We start from the raw sequence: 19,063 nt of genomic DNA, 5'->3' as shown, positions 1-19,063 counted from the left end.
TCCTAAACGACCCTCTTATGGACTGACCTCATTAACACTACACCCCGTATGTTTCACCCGATGCCAGTGTTTATGTAGTTACATTTTGTACCTTGTGTTGTCCTATTATGTATTTCCTTTTATTTCCTTTTCTTTTCATGTACTTAATGATCTGTTGAGCCGCTCGCAGAAAAATACTTTTCACTGTACCTCGATACACGTGACAATAAACAAATCCAAATCCTTGTTAGTCCTCCCAAAATGCACTACCTCACACTTTTCATGGTTAAATTCCATTTGCCACTCTTCTGCCCATCTAACCAGCCTGTCCAAATCATCCTGTCAGCTAAGGTCTTGCTCCTCACTATTTACCACACCACAATTTTTGTGTCATCTGCAAACTTACTTATCATACCTCCTATATTTACGTCCAGGTTATTAATGTATACTGCAAACCGCAAGGGACCCAGCGGAACCCCACTGGACACAGGCTCACAAAGACAACCTTCACTCTGTGCCGCCTACCGCTAAGCCAGTTTTGGATTCAGTTTGCCAAATTGCCCATGATCCCATGAGCTCTTAACCTTCTTCATCAGCCTCTCATGGGACCTTGTCAAAAGCCTTACTAACGTAAGACTACATCAACTGCACTACCCTCATCTACACACCTAGTCACCTACTCGAAAAATTAAGCCAAATTTGTAAGACATGGTCTCCCTTTGACAAAACCATGCCGACTATCCTTGATTAATCCTTTCCCCTCCAAGTTGAAATTAATTCTGTCCCTCAGAATTTTTTCCAGTAGTTTCCCTTCCATTGAAGTTACACTCACTGGGCTGTAATTTCCTGGTTTGTCCCTATTTTCCTTCTTGAATAATGGCACCAGATTAGCTGTCCTCCAGTCCTCTGGCACCTCTCCTGTGGGCAGAGAAGATTTGGAATTTCTTGTCTGAGTTGCTGCAATTCCTCCCTTGCCTCCCACAGCAATCTGGGATACACCTCTTCTGGCCCCAAGGATTTATCCACTTTTGGGCCCATTAAAACTGTTAATAGCTCCTCTTCTGGGAGGCTGACGTGCCTCCACCCTCCTGGGAGAATTCAGAATGTACAGTTCACCTAACAAGCTTGTCGTTCGGGGCTTGTGGTAGGAATCCGGAGCATCCGGAGGAAACCCACGCAGAGACTGGGGAGAACGTGCAGACTCCACACAGACAGTAACCCAAGCGGGAATCGAACCCAGGTCCATGGCGCTGTGAAGCAACAGTGCTAACCATTGTGCTACCGCGCCGTACGCTCGGCATGGGGGCGCTATACAGCAGTTTCACCCATGAGATGAATCCTGGTCAAACCCAAACCATTCTAGTTCCTCCAGGAGGTACATCCATTTGACTCTGTCAAAGGCCTTCTCCGTGTCCAGTGAGATGATCCCTTCTGGTGTCTCTCCCCCGGATGATGTCATGATCACGTTCAGCAGGCACCTGATGTTCACTGTTAGTTGCCTTCCCTTGAGAAAGCCCGTCTGATCCTCCGCGATTACCTCTGGCACGCAGCTTTCCAGTCACCTTGCCAGGGCCTTTGCCAGAACTTTGGCGTCGGTGTTTAGGAGTGAAGTGGATCTACATGACCCGCACTCTGTTGGGTCTTTGTCCTTTTTGAGAATCAGCGATATTGTGGCCTGGGCCAGCATGGGAAGCAGAGTCCCTCTCTGTAACGAGTCATTAAACATTTTCCGCAGGTGCGGGGCCAGTGCTGCTATGAATATTTTATAGAAATCCACCAGGTATCCATCTGGACTCTGTGCTTTCCCCGACTGCATGGAGTTGATACACTCCATAATTTCCCCCAGCCTTAAAAGTGTTCAGCTCTCTTGCCGTGGCTGACTGCTTATTTTTGTAATGGTCTTTTTTTATAAAGTCTGCATTGTCCCATTTGGGCATGTACACATTCACAAGTACCACTGCTGCCCCTTCCAGGATATACGGGCTTCTGGTCCTGTCATTGTCTTCATTGCTGTAAAGTTTGTCCTCTTTTGAAAAGTGAATGTATTACTGCTACCATTCACCATTGTATTGCATTACATTGTATTGTATTATGTTGATGCCCTTGTGGGCTCCGCCAATGGCTCCGCCCCCTCGGGGGAGGTATATAGATCTGCAGCCTGTAGGCGGCACTCAGTACAGAGCAGTTGCAGGCAGGCACAGATCTAGCTGATTAAAACCACTGTTCACGTCAACTCTTCCTCTCGTGTGAATTGATGGTCGCTTCAATTTAATCAGCTACGATATCGCTATGGAAGCCGCCCTCAAACCTGATCGACTGGAACTCGACTCACAGGCAGCTGAAGCCAAAGGAATCTTTTCGCACTGGCTCTGCTGTTTTCAGGCCTACCTCGCTGCCGCCTCCTCGCCCGCCGTCACAGAGGCACAGAAACTGGGTCTCCTCCACGCCCGGGTGAGCCACCGAACCTCCGTATTTATCGAGGAAGCGACCACATACGCAGATGCGGTCGCGATCCTGAAAAGACACTACGTGAGGCCAGTGAACGAAGTGTTCGTGCGGCATCTCCTCACCACTCGTCGTCAACGCCCCGGGGAATCGCTGGAGGAATACCTCCGCGACCTGAGGGTACTTGCTCGAAACTGCAATTACAAGGACGTCACGGCCTCGCAGCATATGGAACTCGCCATCCGGACACCTATGTGGCTGATGTCCGGTCCAACTATGTCAGACAGCACCTGCTCGAAAAGGGCGCCCTCGACCTAGAAGAGACGGTAAAACTATCCACGTCCTTAGAAGTAGCTTTCCAGAGCCTCAATGCTTTCCCCTCCGACCATGCGATTCCCTCATGAACACCCGACCAGAGGTTGTCCCAGGCCTTTGCCATGCGGCTGCCCGGCCAACCCGGGGCGCTGCCCTGCTATTTTTGCGGCCAGAACCAGCACCTCGGACAGCGCTGCCCGACTCGGAACGCGACCTGTGGCAAGAAAGGACACTTTGCCAAAGTCTGCCTGGCCAGATCCAAAGCTCGTAAATCGCAGGCCCGACTCACAGACTCACAGGTCCGCAGACCCCGCAGCGTGGCTGCGTATCTGCCAGTACCGCCCCCTTCGGACGCGTCATCAGTCCCGTGGGAGCCGCCATCTTTAACCCTACCCGACACGTGCGACTCATGGGGGCCGCCATCTTGACCGCCATCTTCAACGCCGCCCAACACGTGCGACCGATGGGGGCCGCCATCTTGGGACCACTCTGCTACCTCCGACCACGCCGGCTACCCACAGCTCGGCGCTGTCGCTCTCGACCAGTCACGGTCCAAGCACCTCAGGAACTCTATGATGTCCGTCCGTGTCACTGGGCACGAAACACCCTGTCTGTTAGACTCGAGGAGCACTGAGAGCTTCATACACCCAGATACCGTAAGGCGCTGTACTCTCCATATTTCCCCCGCATCCCAAACATCCCAAAAATCTCCCTTGCTTCCGGATCACATTCTGTGCAGATCCGGGGGTACTGTGTCGCGAACCTTGCGATGCAGGATGCTGAGTCCGCCAATTTTAAACTATATGTCCTCCCCCATCTCTGCGCTCCTCTCCTGTTAGGACTGGACTTTCAGTGCAACCTCAGGAACCTGACCTTGAAGTTCGGCGGGCCCCGACCCCCTCTCACCGTATGTAGCCTCGCGACCCTTAAGGTCACCCCTCCCTCGCTCTTCGCGAACTTCACCGCCGTCTGTAAACCCGTCGCCACCAGGAGCAGGCAGTACAGTGTCCAGGACAGGACTTTTATCAAGTCAAGGTCCAGCGGCTCCTGAGGGAGGGGATCATCGAGGCCAGTAATAGCCCCTGGAGAGCCCAAGTGGTGGTCATCAGGACCGGGCAAAAGAACCGGATGGTTGTAGACTACAGCCAAACCACAAATCGGTACACACAACTCGATATGTACCCCCTTCCCCGGATAGCGGGCATGGTGAATAAGATTGCACACTACCGGGTTTTCTCCACGGTAGATCTGAAGTCCACATACCACCAGCTCCCAATCCGCCCGGAAGACCGCCACTACACTGCCTTTGAGGCAGACGGTCGCCTCTTCCACTTCCTCAGGGTTCCATTCGGCGTCACCAACGGGGTCTCGGTCTTCCGAAGAACGATGGACCGAATGATGGACCAGTATGGGCTGCGGGCCACGTTTCCGAACTTGGATAACGTCATCATCTGCAGCCATGATTAGCAGGACCACAACGCTAACCTTCAGAAGTTCCTCCAAACCGCCCAAGCCCTCAATCTCACCTACAACAAGGAGAAATGCGTTTTCCGCACAACCCGACTAGCCACCCTTGGCTATGTCGTGGAAAACGGAGTGGCCGCATGCCAGGGTCAACTTCCCCTCCCTCAATGCCCCAAGGCCCTGAAAAGATGCCTCGGGTTCTTTTCATACTATGCCCAGTGGGTCCCCAACTATGCGGACAAAGCCTGCCCACTTATCAAAGCCACCATCTTCTCCCTGACTGAGCCCTGCCTGGCCTTCAGCTGCATCAAGGCAGACATTTCCAAAGCCACGATGCACATGGTGGACAAGTCCATCCCCTTCCAGGTGGAGTGTGACGCGTCAGATGTCGCCCTGGCTGCTACCCTTAACCAGGCAGGCAGGCCCGTGGCCTTGTTTTCCCGTACTCTCAACGCCTCCGAGATTCGACACTCCTCGGTCGAAAAAGAAGCTCCAGCCACTGTGGAAGCTGTGCGACATTGGAGGCACTACCTGGCTGGTAGGAGGTTCACCCTCGTCACCGACCAACGATCGGTAGCCTTTATGTTCAACAACACAGCGGGGCAAGATCAAGAATGATAAAATCCGAGGTGGAGAATCGAACTCTCCACCTATAATTACGATATTGTGTATCGTCCGGGGAAGCTCAAGGAGCCCCCAGATGCTCTGTCCTGCAGCACATGCGCCAGCGCGCAAGATGACCGACTCCGGGCCATCCACAATGACCTCTGTCACCCGGCTTCTCCACTTCATCAAAGCCCGCAACCTGCCCTACTCCACCGAGGAAGTCAGGGCCATGACCAGGGACTGCCAAGTCTGCCCGGATTGTAAGCCGCACTTCTATCGGCCAGACAAGGCCCACCTGGTGAAGGCATCCGGCCCCTTTGAACGCCTCGGCGTCGATTTCAAAGGGCCCCTCCCCTCCACTGACCGCAACGTGTATTTTCTTAATGTCGTTGATGAGTACTCCCGTTTCCCCTTTGCCATCCCATGCCCCGACCTGGCCACTGTCATTAAGGCCCTACATATCATCTTCGCCCTGTTTGGTTTCCCCACTTACATCCACAGTGACCGGGGCTCCTCGTCTATAAGCGACGAACTGCATCAGTACCTGCTTGGTAAGGGCATTGCCTCGAGCAGGACTACCAGTTACAACCCCCGGGGAAACGGACAAGTGGAGAGGGAGAATGCGGCGGTATGGAAGGCCATCCTGGCCCTACGGTCTAGACATCTCCCAGTTTCCCGCTGGCAGGAGGTCCTCCCCGATGCGCTCCACTCAATTAGGTCGCACATCTGCACAGCCACGAACGAGACCCCTCATGACCGCCTATTCGTCATCCCCAGGAAATCCACCTCCGGGGTCTCGCTTCCGTCCTGGCTGACAACGCCGGAGCTTGTCCTCCTCCGAAAGCACGCGAGGAGCCATAAGTCCGACCCCCTGGTCGGGAGGGTCCAGCTCCTTCACGCCGACCCTCAGTATGCCTACGTGGCGCACCACGACAGCCGACCAGATACAGTCTCCTCCGGGATCTGGCACCCTCCGGTTCCCCTGCGACCATCGCCTACCCCCTCCCTCCTACACCGAACACAGCCCCCGCCCCTACATGGCCTACCCCCTCCCCCTCCCCCCATCGCTGACCTACAGTGATGAAGCTCCAGACGACACACTCCCAGAGTCAACGAGCCCAACACCCGTGCCCGCAGCGAAGCCAGAGCTCAGACGAACGCAGCGAACGATCAAGGCGCTGGACAGACTCGATCTGTGAGCCCACTTCACCCCCGTTGGACTTCAATTTTTAACAGGGGGTGAATGTGGCGAATGTATTACTGCTACCATTCACCATTATATTGCATTACGTTGTATTGTATTATTGCTTCACAGCTCCAGGGTCCCAGGTTCGATTCCGGCTTGGGTCGCTGTCTGTGCGGAGGCTGCACGTCCTCCCCGTGTGTGCGTGGGTTTCCTCCGGGTGCTCCGGTTTCCTCCCATAGTCCAAAGATGTGCAGGTTAGGTGGATTGGCCATGATAAATTGCCCTGAGTGTCCAAAATTGCCCTTCGTGTTGGGTGGGGTTACTGGGTTATGGGGATAGGGTGGAAGTGTTGACCTTGGGTAGGGTGCTCTTTCCAAGAGCCGGTGCAGACTCGATGGGCCGAATGGCCTGCTTCTGCACTGTAAATTGCATGAAAAAATTCTATGATGTTGATGCCCTTGTGGGCTCCGCTTATGGCTCCGCCCCCTCAGGGGAGGTATATAGATCTGCAGCCTGTAGGCGGCACTCAGTACAGAGCAGGCAGGCACAGATCTAGCTGATTAAAACCACTGTTCACTTCAACTCTTCGTATCGTGTGAATTGATGGTCGCATCGCCCCCTAGCCCTCATCCCATGACACGCCTTGTACGTTTGTCCTATCCTTTGATCTTTCTCCCTCAGGCCTGTCTCCTTGAGGAAGATTTTGTCGGCCTTCAGGCTTTTCAATTGGGCAAAAACTTGATCTCTTCATTGGGCTGTTAAGTCCCCTGATGTTCCAGGTCACTATCCTGATGTGGGGGCTTCTGACTACCCCCCCCTCCTGTGGGGTCAGCCATACTCACCATGTGGATGTGCCCCTACATTCAGGGGCTTCCCTTCATCCAGGGGCCATCCAAAATGGCCACCATTATCTACTTTGTTCTGGCCGTCCCCACATGCGACGTGTTGGAACCAGTGTTCTACTCTTTTCCTCCCCAACCAAATTCCCCTATCCTCATTTATTCCCCTTCCCTGTGTCAATGTGGGATTCCCTTCCCCTGCTCTTCTCCTTCTTGCCAGGGATTCCCTCCCTCTTGGGAACTGCACTGCGGCTTTTCCGCTGCTCTTATATCCATGTGCCCGTGCATGCCCTGTGGCTCGCCTCCTGGGAGCGTTCCCTCCTATCTTTGGTCCATTTTGTTCCTCTCTTCCTCCTGTCCCCACTTCAGTTTCTCTTAGTCTCTATACACCCCCACTCACGGCCTCTCTCCCCTGGGGCGCATGGGTGGTATTTCCAGTCACATACGTGTAGAGATAGGCCAGGCATGAAAAGACAAATAACATCTTTCGTGATCTCTTTGTGTCCATTTCTTGTGTCCTCCCAACCTGTTTTTCCCTCTTCACCCGACGTGTTGAAGTAGAACTCTGTTACCCACAGTTTGGCCGGGTAAAGCATCCCGAACCATACTTTTTTCTTAAATACGCCTTGGCTCCGTTGAACTTGGCCCGGCGTTTGGCCAGGTCGGCTCCAATGACCTGGTACATACGGATTGCGTGGCCCTCCCATTTACAGGACCTCGTGCTCCACGCCCCTGGTATCTCTGGAGCTTCGTGATGATTGCTCTTGGTGTGTCTCCTGGTTTTTTGTCTGAGCGATCTGTGGGCTCGGTCCACTTCTGGGGGGTTTGGGGAATCTTTCTCCCACAACTAATTTTCCCAGCATCCAAGCTGCATAGTTCATTGGGTTCCTGTCCACTGTATCCTCAGGCAGCCAAACAATCCTCAGATTCTGGTAGCGGGATCTGTTCTCCTGGTCCTCAAACTTCCCTTTGAGCGCCCACTGGGCCACAACTAACCTTGCCACCTCTGTCTCTAGTGTGCCGATCTGGTCACCCTGGTCGGTTACTGCTCTCTCCAGTTCCCACATCGTCTCTTCCTGTGTTTCCAACCATCTCGCCCTCTTTTCCAGAGCCTTTTTGAAGGGAGCCCAATGGATTTCTATGGCCGCCTTCATGGTCTCCATGAGGTCTTCTTTGATGGAGACCGTCAGCTTTACATGCTCCTGTGCCAGCAGTTCCCCCCATTGCCCTGTTGATGGCATGGTCGGTGCCGGTGGTCGTGTAGGCGACCTTCCCTGTCCGTTGTGCTCTGTTCGGCTTCACTCTTCGTGTCCACCATCTGTGTACTTCTCTCCTGGCTCTTGCCACTCCTCCTGCTTTTTCCTCACTTTGGTGGATTTGAGGACATTTTTCTTCTAGATGGCTGTTTTGTTTTGGTTGAGGGTAGGGTTTTATTTTTGGTTTAGTGCTTGATGCCTAGGTTTGAAGGGCCAAAGTTAAAAGGATTCCTGAGGAAAGAAACCCATTGTACGACTGGTCAGCACATCGCCACCACGAGAGGTCTGCTCTGCTTCAACCTTCTGACACAATGCGTATGGCACTGACCTTGTTCTAAAGAACTTGGGTGTCAAATCCAGATTGACATCTATCTTGGCTTTTACACCTTCAATTCAGCCCAATTCTTTGTGGAAAACGTCTTCATACCTCCATGAGACATCTTGGAGGATGCCATCAGATATTTTAAAGATTTCCAGCCAGTTGAGCTTAATCTTCTGCAACCAGTCTCTTCCCAACAGTCTTGGCCTATATCCTTGCACCACAGCAAAAGGCAGATTAGTCTCATGTTGTCTGTAGGCCACTGGGGTATTGGCTTTTTCTGAGGATCTTCAAAATCTCCCCGGTGTCCAAAAAGTGGATGTAGTATACTTTGAGCTTAAAGACTATGTTCCCGGGCAGCACAGTGGCACAGTGGGTTAGCCCTGCTGCCTCACGGCACCGAGGTCCCAGGTTTGATCCCGGCTCTGGGTCACCGTCCGTGTGAAGTTTGCACATTCTCCCCGTGTTTGCGTGGGTTTCGGCCCCACAACCCAAAGATGTGCAGACTAGGTGGATTGGCCACGCTAAATTGTCCTTTAAATGGAAAAAATGAATTGGGTACTCTTATAAAATAAAATTGGTGGGCCCCGATTGCGGGCCAGGCCACCGTGGGGGCACCCCCCCGGGGCCAGATCAGCCCGCTCTCGTCGCCTAGTCCCGCCGGTAAGAGAGGTGGTTTGATTCTTGCCGGCGGAACAGGCATTCCAGCAGCGGGATTTCGGCCCAACGTGGGCCGGGGAATCGCCGGGGGGGCCCGCCGACCGACCGGCGCGGTGGTCGGAGAATCCCGCCCCATGTTCCTGCACATAGATATTGGAAGGGCTGCTCACTCACAACGGTAACCGAAGCCTCAAGTTCAACTTTAAGGGTGCTATCATTTTCCCTTAAGACCTGAGCCAGTTTATTCAATTGGACAACATTCAACCAACACATCATATTCTCTTCTCCAGATGTCTTCTCCACTACGTTCAGTGGCGCTATGGATTGCTGCCGCTGTTGTATTTTTACAATGTCAAGTATTGCCACATGTGCCCTCGTGCTTGATTGTGTCCCCTTCATGTTGCAACAGAACAGTGCAAATTCCCAAACACGGCAGGTCTCCTGGGGTAACCCCCCCCCGCAATGATTGCAGCCCACCTTTGATTGGGTTTGACGTTCCAACTCCTTCCCGCTCTTGGATTCTGGTCCTATCGTGAGGACCATGTCTGGCTCTGAGCTGTGCCTGTTGTCCGTCCTCTTCTACCGCCCCCCCTCCCCCCCAGACTTTGTGGCTGTAGTGCCCATACTTGGTTAACCTTCCCTTCAGCCACGCTCTGAAGTTCCGTGGCAGCTTTTTCGGCGCACTCTGTCGACTAAGCCATCTCAATGGCTTTTTCCAATGTAATTGTGGTCTCTGCAAGAAGCTTCTTTTGGATACTGAGGTTTATGGATTCCGCAAACCAGCCGGTCACGCAACATATTACTGAGCGCGGTCCCATCTCTGTGTTCAGCAAGCTAGCAAAATGTGCCTATGAAGGCCAAGACAGACTCTTCATGGACCCTCACTGCAGAATTGAACGTATAATGTTGGAGGATAATCGAGGGCCTTGGTTCATAATGTTCTTTAATCAATTTCATTATCTGGTCATAGGTCTTCGAATCAGGTGCCTCCAGGGACGTGAGATTCCTAATCAAATTATAGGTCTGAGACCCACAAACTGTCAGCAGTGTCACCTTCTGCTTGTCCTTGCCTGTGATCTTGTTCGTGGTAAAGATGAACCAGAGCTGTTTGACGGACTGACTCCATGACTCAACTCCTTGCTCAATTGGGTCTAGTTTTCCAACGATAGGATTTCCACTCATGGTTTAAATGATTCCAACTCTTGCTGGAGCTTTTCTGCTTTCTCAACTGCTTCTTCGTTCCCCCTCGATTCACGGCAACTGTCGGCTGCGATAGAAAACTTTTACCTCGTCGCTAATGTGGTGGCTCGAGTCATACACTGGAGGCTTCCAGTCATTAACAAAGTGGTTTATTGATGAAAGGCAAAGGCTGTTAGATAACAGGCGCAGAACACAATGCAACGGATCTTTATTCTTCAGCTCTCTGGTCCACACTGCCTGGGGTCCTGTTCCCAGGGTCCCACGCAAACTCTCCATTGGCTGCGGTTTGCACGCTTACACGCGATTGGCCTTGAGCCGGTCACGTGGTGTGTGTAGCTGACCCCCTTAAACCATAAAAGTTTAATTAAAAATAAATACCCAACACTTTTCAAGGAAAGGGTGGAAGAAAGTTTTCTAGATCACTATGTCAAGGAACCAACTGGGTATTTTGGATCTAGTATCCTGCAATGAGAAAGAGTTAATTAATAATCTTGTATTAAAGGATCATCTCGGGAAGAGTGACCAAATTTTGATGGAATTTAGTATTGAGTTTGTTTAGTTAAATTCAAAACTAGTGTCTTGGATCTAAACAAATCAATGGCGTGCTAGGCAATTTGGCTAAGGCAGATTGAAAGGATGTGAAAAGATATGACCGTAAACAAGCAATGACCAGCATTTAAATGAGTAATGCAACATTTCTAACAAAATAAATTCTGTATTAAGGCATAAAAACCCCACCGAAGATGTTGTCCAACTGTCTCTAGCAAGAGGAGTTAAATATAGTATTCGATCAGAGAAAGAGTAGTGAAAAGAGTAGTAAGCTTGAGGATTGAGAGGATCTTCGAATTCAGTGACGAAGGACCAAGAACTTGAAAAGGAAAGAGAAGATGATTGGCAAGGGATATGAAAACAGATTGTAAACTTTTTTATGGGTATAGAAATAGAAGAGATAATTGAAAATAAATGTGGACCCATTGGAGGCATAGACGGGGGAAATTATAATTGGGATAAAAGAAATAGCATACAAATTAAGCTAACACTTGTATTTATCTTCACAGTAGAAAGCACAGAATATATTTCTGAAGTAATGGGGAACCAAGGGTTTAGCGAAAATTAGGAACTTACAGAAAACAGTGTGGGTAAAGAAATAGCACTGGAGAAATTAATTCAACCAAATGGAGGATTGTCATATGAGGAAATGATGGACAGGCTGGACTTTAATCCGCTGGAGTTTAAAAGAGTCAGCGGTGACTTGATTGAAACATGCAAAATCCTGAGGGGTTTGGACAGGATGGATGGAGAGAGGATGTTTCCTCTTGTAGGAGAATCTGGAACTAGGGGTCATTGTTCAAAGGTGTTTCCCATTTAAGACAAAGGTGAGTAGAATCTTTTTGTCTGAGGGTTGAGAGTCTTTGGGATTCCCTTTCTCAAAAAATTGTGGAAGCAGGGTCTTTGAATATTTTAAAGGCAGAACTCGATAGATTCTTTTTTTTAATAAATAATTTTTATTGAAGTTTTCACAAAATATCAACAACAAAATGTAAAAGGAACCCAATAGAATTAAATACAGAACAACATAAAATAGCCCCGTGCCCCTCTCCCCCTACACATAAATAATAAATTAACACCCCGAATTAACACACAGCAGACCCTTTCCTCCCACAGTCCAAAGATGTGCAGGTTAGGTGGATTGGCCATGTTAAATTGCCCCTTAGTGCCCAGAGGTTAGCTGGGGTTACAGGGATAGGGTGGGGAAGTGGGCCCAGGTAGGGTGTTCTTTTGGAGGGTCGGTGCAGACTCGATCGGCCAAATGGTTTCCTTCTGCACTGTAGAGATTCCATGAGGTGACAATCAGATCAGCCATGATCTTAGTGAATGGAGGAGTAAGGTCGAGTGGCCTATTCCGGCTCATGATTCATATGCTTGTATGTTCATGGCAAGAAATTCCCCTGGACCTGCATCTTCAAATTTTATTGTGGATAGGAGTGTGAATGGATTGATGGATGGATTGATTTTGACCTTCTAAAATTCCTTCTATTCTAGAACAGCTCCTAAGGATTGGAGGGTAGCACCATGTTGGAACTATTGGAGAGTTAGCCTATGCAAAATACCAGAAGCTATTATTATGAACATGGCTACAAGATACTTAGAAAACCATGATGCGATTAAACAGAGTCAACACAAATGCATAAAAGGGAAATTGTGTTTGATAAATCTGGACTTTGAGGATATAGGGCGTGGTTCTCCCAAAACGTTTTGAAGTTAATTTGTGGCAGGTTTCTCAGGGAGTCTTCTGCCGGCAAGTTCCCACCGTTATTCAATGACACTTAGTCACTTTTTGGGGCCCTGGGGAGTTTCTCACCGGTTTAGCCCACACTTGGAATTTTGTTTAGCACTGAGGAGCTGAACTCCGCGATCGGGAAGCCAGTTTGAAAGGGTGATCTCTAAGTGAGTCACATCCCCCGCCCCCCCCCCCCCCCCCCACACACACACACGCACATGGAAACTGCCCCCTTACAGCACCCCCTCCCTTCTAGGGCCCCACCCATCACCCCTTCCACCTCCCAGAGGCCCCTGGGCATGGCCCCCCTGGCCCTTGGCAGTGCCACCCTGGCACTTGAGCACCCTTGCACTGCCACCCTGGAACCCAGGTAGTGGTCCAGCCAGCTTGGCAGTGCCATCCAGGCACTTTGTGGCAGTGCCAAGGTGTCAGCTGGGCAGTGCAAAGGTACTCGTGTTCCGGGGGGGGGGAGGGCAGCAGCGAGCTACCCTGCACTTAGCCTGACCACCCTGGGGGCTCTGGTGGCCCAGGAGAGGCCCCCCCCCCCCCGGGGTGCCGTTCCATCTGGTTCATGTTTGTGTGGACCAACACTAATCGGCGCTCGGTTGCAGCCTCCCTGGAAAGGCTGAGGAATCGAGGGAGGCCAGTCAATCGGTCCCACCCATTTTGGGCGGGGTTCCGATTCCGACGTCTTGCGCGCCTTAGGAGAATCCTGGGAGGTGCGGAGCCTGTCAGGAGGCTCGCTACAAGCCTGTCCCAGCATTTGCTCAAGCAAGAGCACAATGTGGCTGGAGAATCGCGCCAGTAGCTGGTAAGATGGACGTAGCTAATAAGATGGATAAAAGGGAAGCAGTGGATGTAGTGAATTTGAATTTTCAAAAAGCATTCGATAAGGTGCCACACAAGGTTGCATTGAATTAGGACTCCAGTCTGGGGATAGAAAGTTAGCAGGGAGTGAGGACTGATCAATGACAGAAAACAGATTAGTAATGAACATGACATTTTTAGGTTAGCAGGAGGAAACTACAATCATTAGTTGGGGCCCAGTTATTTACAATCTTTATTAATGATTTAGATGAAGGACTAAGTGTTTCCAGATTTGCTGACTATATAAAGTTAGTACGAAGTCTTACAACACCAGGTTAAAGTCCAACAGGTTTGTTTCGATGTCACTAGCTTTCGGAGCGCTGCTCCTTCCTCAGGTGAATGAAGAGGTCTGTTCCAGAAACACACACATAGACAAATTCAAAGATGCCAAACAATGCTAGGAATGCGAGCATTAGCAGGTGATTAAATCTTTACAGATCCAGAGATGGGGTAACCCCAGGTTAAAGAGGTGTGAATTGTCTCAAGCCAGGACAGTTGGTAGGATTTTGCAGGCCAGATGGTGGGGGATGAATGTAATGTGACATGAATCCCAGGTCCCGGTTGAGGCCGCACTCATGTGTGCGGAACTTGGCTATAAGTTTCTGCTCGGCGATTCTGCGTTGTCGCGGGTCCTGAAGGCCGCCTTGGAGAACGCTTACCCGGAGATCAGAGGCTGAATGCCCTTGACTGCTGAAGTGTTCCCCGACTGGAAGGGAACATTCCTGCCTGGTGATTGTTGCGCGATGTCCGTTCATTCGTTGTCGCAGCGTCTGCATGGTCTCGCCAATGTACCACGCTTCGGGACATCCTTTCCTGCGCTCACCCCAGTCCAATGCCGGCATCTCCACATCATATATAAAGTTAGGGGGAAAGAAAATGGTGGACAGGATGCATAGAGGCTTCAGAGGGATGTAGACCGATTGGGTGAGTGGGCAAATATGTGGCAGATGGAATGCAATATGACGAAGTGTGAAGTTATCCAGTTTTTAAAGGAAAAATGAAAATGCAGATTTTTTTTTTTGCATGGTGAGATGCATGGACATGTTTGCAATCCTAGAGATTTGCGTGACTTGTACATAATCACAGAAAGTTAACATGCGGGCACAACAAGCAATTAGAAAGGCAAATCGTTCATTTTTTAAAATAAAGGATTTGGAGTAAACCTGTGAAGAAATGTTACTATAATTATATCGGGCATTGTTGAGGCTAACCTGGAGTCCTGTGTTCTGCTTTGGTCTCTTTATATAAGAAAGGACTTGCCCTATAGGAAGCGCAATAAAGGTTTACTGCAATAGTTCCTGGATTGTCAGGTTGTCCTTCACTATACTTTTGACTAGGCCTATATTCCCTGGAGTTTAGAAGAATGAACGGTGATCTAATTGAAACATATCAAATTCTTAAGGGCTTTATAGGATAGGTGCCAAGAAACTGCTTCCCCTGGAACATGAGTCACAGTCTCCAAATAAGGAATTGGCCATTTCGGAGCAAGGTGAGGAGTTATGAATCTTTTGAATTCTCTACTCCAGAGAGCTGTAGTTGTTCGGCTGTTGGGTATATTCAAGACCAAAGTTGTAGATTTTTTTGTACCAAGAATATGGGAATAAGCAGGAAGGTGGAATTAAGTTAGAAGATCAGCCATCATCTTGTTGAATCGTGGAGAAGCCAAATGGCCTTCAGTTCCTATTTCTTATGAATGAGACTCCACACTTCTAAAATTGCACTTCAGGCCAGAGATTTTATATGGCATAATTAAGACTCATCGCGCATTAAACATATAGCTGCAGCAGAATACAGCAGCCCTAACTTTTTCTGGCCTATTTAGTGGGTAACCAGTGGATAAGTATCACAACTTTGTTGTTGATGCTGAGTTGAACAAGTAGAGCACAGCTTGTGGAGCAACAAGACACCGAATGCAGAATTGTGTGTTTAACTGTCCATGTTTGAACTATGGAAGTTGCTGTCTGATTTATTCCACGCTACTGGTGAGTGCTGTTAGCTTCACCTTTATTCCTAATGCAAAATCTGAGCAGGAAGATTTCCCACTTGCACCCTTTTTCTGCTGTTCCACCAAGATTTTAGCTGGTGAGTATTGTGTGAATGAATCCTTCAACTCATTTTTAATCCGCACAATGCTAAATATGCTTTAGGGTAGCTGGAATGACTATGATCATTAGCGATCACACAACTGTGATGGTAAATAAAATTTATCTAAAATGAAATTCAAAAATTCTTGTACTGCACAAAACCAAAATGTCGTTAAAAGATGCATTTTGTTTTCGTCAGACAATTTCTGTGAATTTGCAGGCCAATTTGCGATGAACTGATTTGGAGAAATTATGCCAGTTTGCGATGAACTGATTTGAAGAAATGATTGATTTCAACTGACTGAATTAACACTTAAGTTTCACCTTGCCCAATTATACTTTCACATGGGATGCCACACACTTCTGTGTTTCGTAACAGTAGACACCAAATTCAAAAGAAACTGTGCCTTCATTACAGAAAATGTCTTTGTTAGTTTTAAAAAAAAGTCATTTGCTGAATGTGGGCGTCGCTGGTGAGGCCAGCATTTATTGAATGTCCCTAATTGCCCTTGAACCACAGCAGTCCCCGTGATGTAGGTACACCCATCGGGCTCCTTTTTTATTGACTTGGTAGAGGTTTGATACAACTGAGTGGCTTGCTAGGCCATTTCAGAGGGCATTTAAGAATCAACCGCATTGCTATGGGCACATGTAGGCCAGATCCAGTAAGGACAACAGATTTCCTTTGCTAAAGGACATTAGTGAACTAGATTTTTTTTTAAACAACAATTGGCAGTGGTTTCATGGTCCGCATTAGACTTGTCCCTACGTCATCGCCTCTGAGTGTGCAGCAGCAGAAGTAAGATGTGAATAGATCACCAGGCATATTGACCTATTCTCATTTATTCAGAATGGTGAACACACGGAACTGATTACGATATGGAACATTAGGGTGAATAGCATAGATAAATTTAAGGGAAAGCTAAATACGTTTGTGATGGGAGACAAAAAGAATAGAAGGATGTGATGGTATGGTATGATGAAGTTGGGTAGAAGTCAGGTTTATGCTTGTGTGGCATAAACACTATCATAGTCCTGTTGAGCAAATGGCTTGCTTCTGTGTTGTAAATTCCACGTAAGATGTCGTAAAAATAAAGAATTCTCAATACATTGCTCAAGACTCTGGTTAGCAAGTATGATGGCTTGGTGAGTCCATTGGGATCCCCTTATTGGACCTCTGTTTGTCAGCTATGTTTTAAAGTTGCATGTTTTGTATTGTTGTGTTTATAATCTAACTCTTGTTTTTTTTTGTTCAAGCTCTGCATGCCCAAAGGGCTTTCCTTTAAAACACAGTCTGATAACCGAGATCCACAATTCCATTCGTTCATCATCACCCGTGAAGATGGTTCCCGCACCTATGGATTTGCCCTCACGTTTTATGAAGAGGTGGCGAGTAAACAGATCTGCAGTGCAATGCAAACGTTGTATCACATGCATAATGCAGATCAATATGACATCCTTCATACTTCGACTACGATCTGCATAAGCTCATCTGAGAGTAACTCTGATAATTGCAGTGATATACCTACTGGCATGACAAAACTACAGCGTTTTAATTCTTATGATATTAGCAAGGACACTTTGTACGTCTCGAAATGCATTTGCTTGATTGCACCAATGCCTTTCATGCAAGCTTGTAAGAAGGTGCTTGAACAACTCCATCAAGCTGTGACTTCTCTTCAACCTCCTCCATTACCACTAGAAAGTTATGTTTACAATATACTATACGAGGTGCCTTTGCCACCAGCAGGGAGGTCTTTAAAATTTCTGGGTGTATATGGTCCAATTGTTTGCCAAAGGCCAAGCACTAATGAGTTACCACTTTTTGACTTTCCAATTAATGAGATGTTTGAGCTCTTGGGTCTGGAAAATGTACTACAGCTCTTCACCTGTGCATTGCTGGAGATTCAAATCCTACTGTTTTCTCAACGTAAGTAAAACATTCATTCATTAATTTTACATTTTATAGAAGTACCAGTTAACTTACACAGAAATTATCTCTACATCTGCAAGAGATTGCAAGCACAATAATTTAATCAAGGCGTTCAGATCATATCCTCAGTGAAAAGTAGTGCGTCAATGTCATTGTTAAAATAGATAAGGAAAATGCAGAATCAAAAACAGATTGAGAAGAGCAAACTATGGAATGATTTAACCTGAATAAATTAGAGAAAATTAACTGGTGAATCAGTGAAGGAACAGTGGGAAATATGGATGCGTGACATTGGTACAGTACAGTGCATCTAGGAACATTCTAAGGCGAAAAAATAGAGCTGTGTCTTTGCATTTCCATGAATCCATAGTTAATTGGGTGGCATGGTGGCACAGTGGTTAGCACTGCTGCCTCACAGCTCCAGGGTCCCGGGTTCAATTCCGGCCTCGGGTGACTGTCGGTGTGGAGTTTGCACTTTCTCCCCGTGTCTGTGTGGTTTTCCTCCGGGTGCTCCGGTTTCCTTCCACTATCCAAAGATGTGCGGGTTAGGTGGATTGGCCAAGCTAAATTGCCCTTCGTGTCCCAAAAGATTAGGTGGGGTTACTGGGTTACAGGGATAAGATGGAGGTGTGGCTTAAGTAGGGTGCTCTTTCCAAGGGGCGGTGCAGACTCGATGAGCCAAATTACCTCCTACACTGTAAATTCTATGATTCTATAAATGATACCGAAAAATGCTGATACATGATATGTGCATTAATAAACAAATTGTTCTCTAGGTTGATGCTTATTAAAATTGTGTTCAGGTGATAAATTACTGAAGATTCTACATGAGGAAGTAGTGAAGATCTTTCAAATTTCATTACAGAAGTACCCCAAAAGTGTGGAGGATGTCAAATGTCACATCTTTCCTCAAAAAGGGAAAGACTATATTTAACCTGTTAACCTTTGTCAGTTGTACATAAATCACTTAAGACCATCTTTGAGGTAAAATTAATGAATACTTGAAAGGATGGATAGATAAATTCATTTATGATTGATTTGTTAGAGGCAGACCATACATCACTCACCTGAACTTCTTTTCAGAGAGGAGCAGAAAATATAGATGTACCATAGTAGATCATGTTCATATCGAGTATATTTGGAAATGTTCTTAAATTGTCACATAAGAACTTGGTTGAGAAAATTAGGGCTATGATGTAAAAGGGAAATTGGTGGCAGCAGATACATGGAAACCCTACCACCTGGAGGTTCCCCTCCAAGTCACTCAGCACCCTGACTTGGAAATATATCGCCGTTCCTTCACTGTCGCTGGGGCAACATCCTGGAACTCCCTCACTAACAGTACAGTGGGTGTACCTACACCTCAAGGAATCCAGCGGATCAAGAAGGCAGCTCACCACCACCTCGTGAAGGACAACTAGGAATGGGCAATAAATGCTGGCCAAACCAGTGACACCCACATCCTGTAAATGAATTAAAAAAAGACTCCGGAAAACATCTGCATGACAAAGAAGTTCTAGGGATCAAAGTTATTCTTTTGTCTGTAATATATTGCATGTTTATGATACAAGTGTACAGAAATCACTCTCGAGTACCTTAGCAAACTCCAAACCTGTCATTTTATTTGGA

At 48.1% G+C, this 19,063-nt stretch overlaps 1 protein-coding gene across 8 annotated transcripts in view; it reads left to right on the top strand.

Annotated features, from left to right (window-relative positions):
- Positions 1-19,063, top strand: part of dennd5a (DENN/MADD domain containing 5A) — a 496,539-nt gene that overhangs the window by 146,490 nt on the left and 330,986 nt on the right. For all 8 annotated transcript variants that reach the window (XR_011933108.1, XR_011933106.1, XR_011933109.1 and 5 more), the window contains one exon: positions 16,759-17,431. Coding sequence is in view for 4 of the 8 variants with exons in the window: in XM_072466513.1 (XP_072322614.1) it covers positions 16,759-17,431 (673 nt within the window). In the remaining 4 variants the exon portion in view is untranslated. The remainder of the gene's footprint in view (positions 1-16,758; positions 17,432-19,063) is intronic.

Source organism: Scyliorhinus torazame, chromosome 10, assembly GCF_047496885.1.
Source record: "Scyliorhinus torazame isolate Kashiwa2021f chromosome 10, sScyTor2.1, whole genome shotgun sequence".
Classification (NCBI taxonomy): Eukaryota; Metazoa; Chordata; class Chondrichthyes; order Carcharhiniformes; family Scyliorhinidae; genus Scyliorhinus; species Scyliorhinus torazame.
Note: the sequence above shows the minus strand (reverse complement) of the source record. Positions and strands in the feature narration are given on the sequence as shown.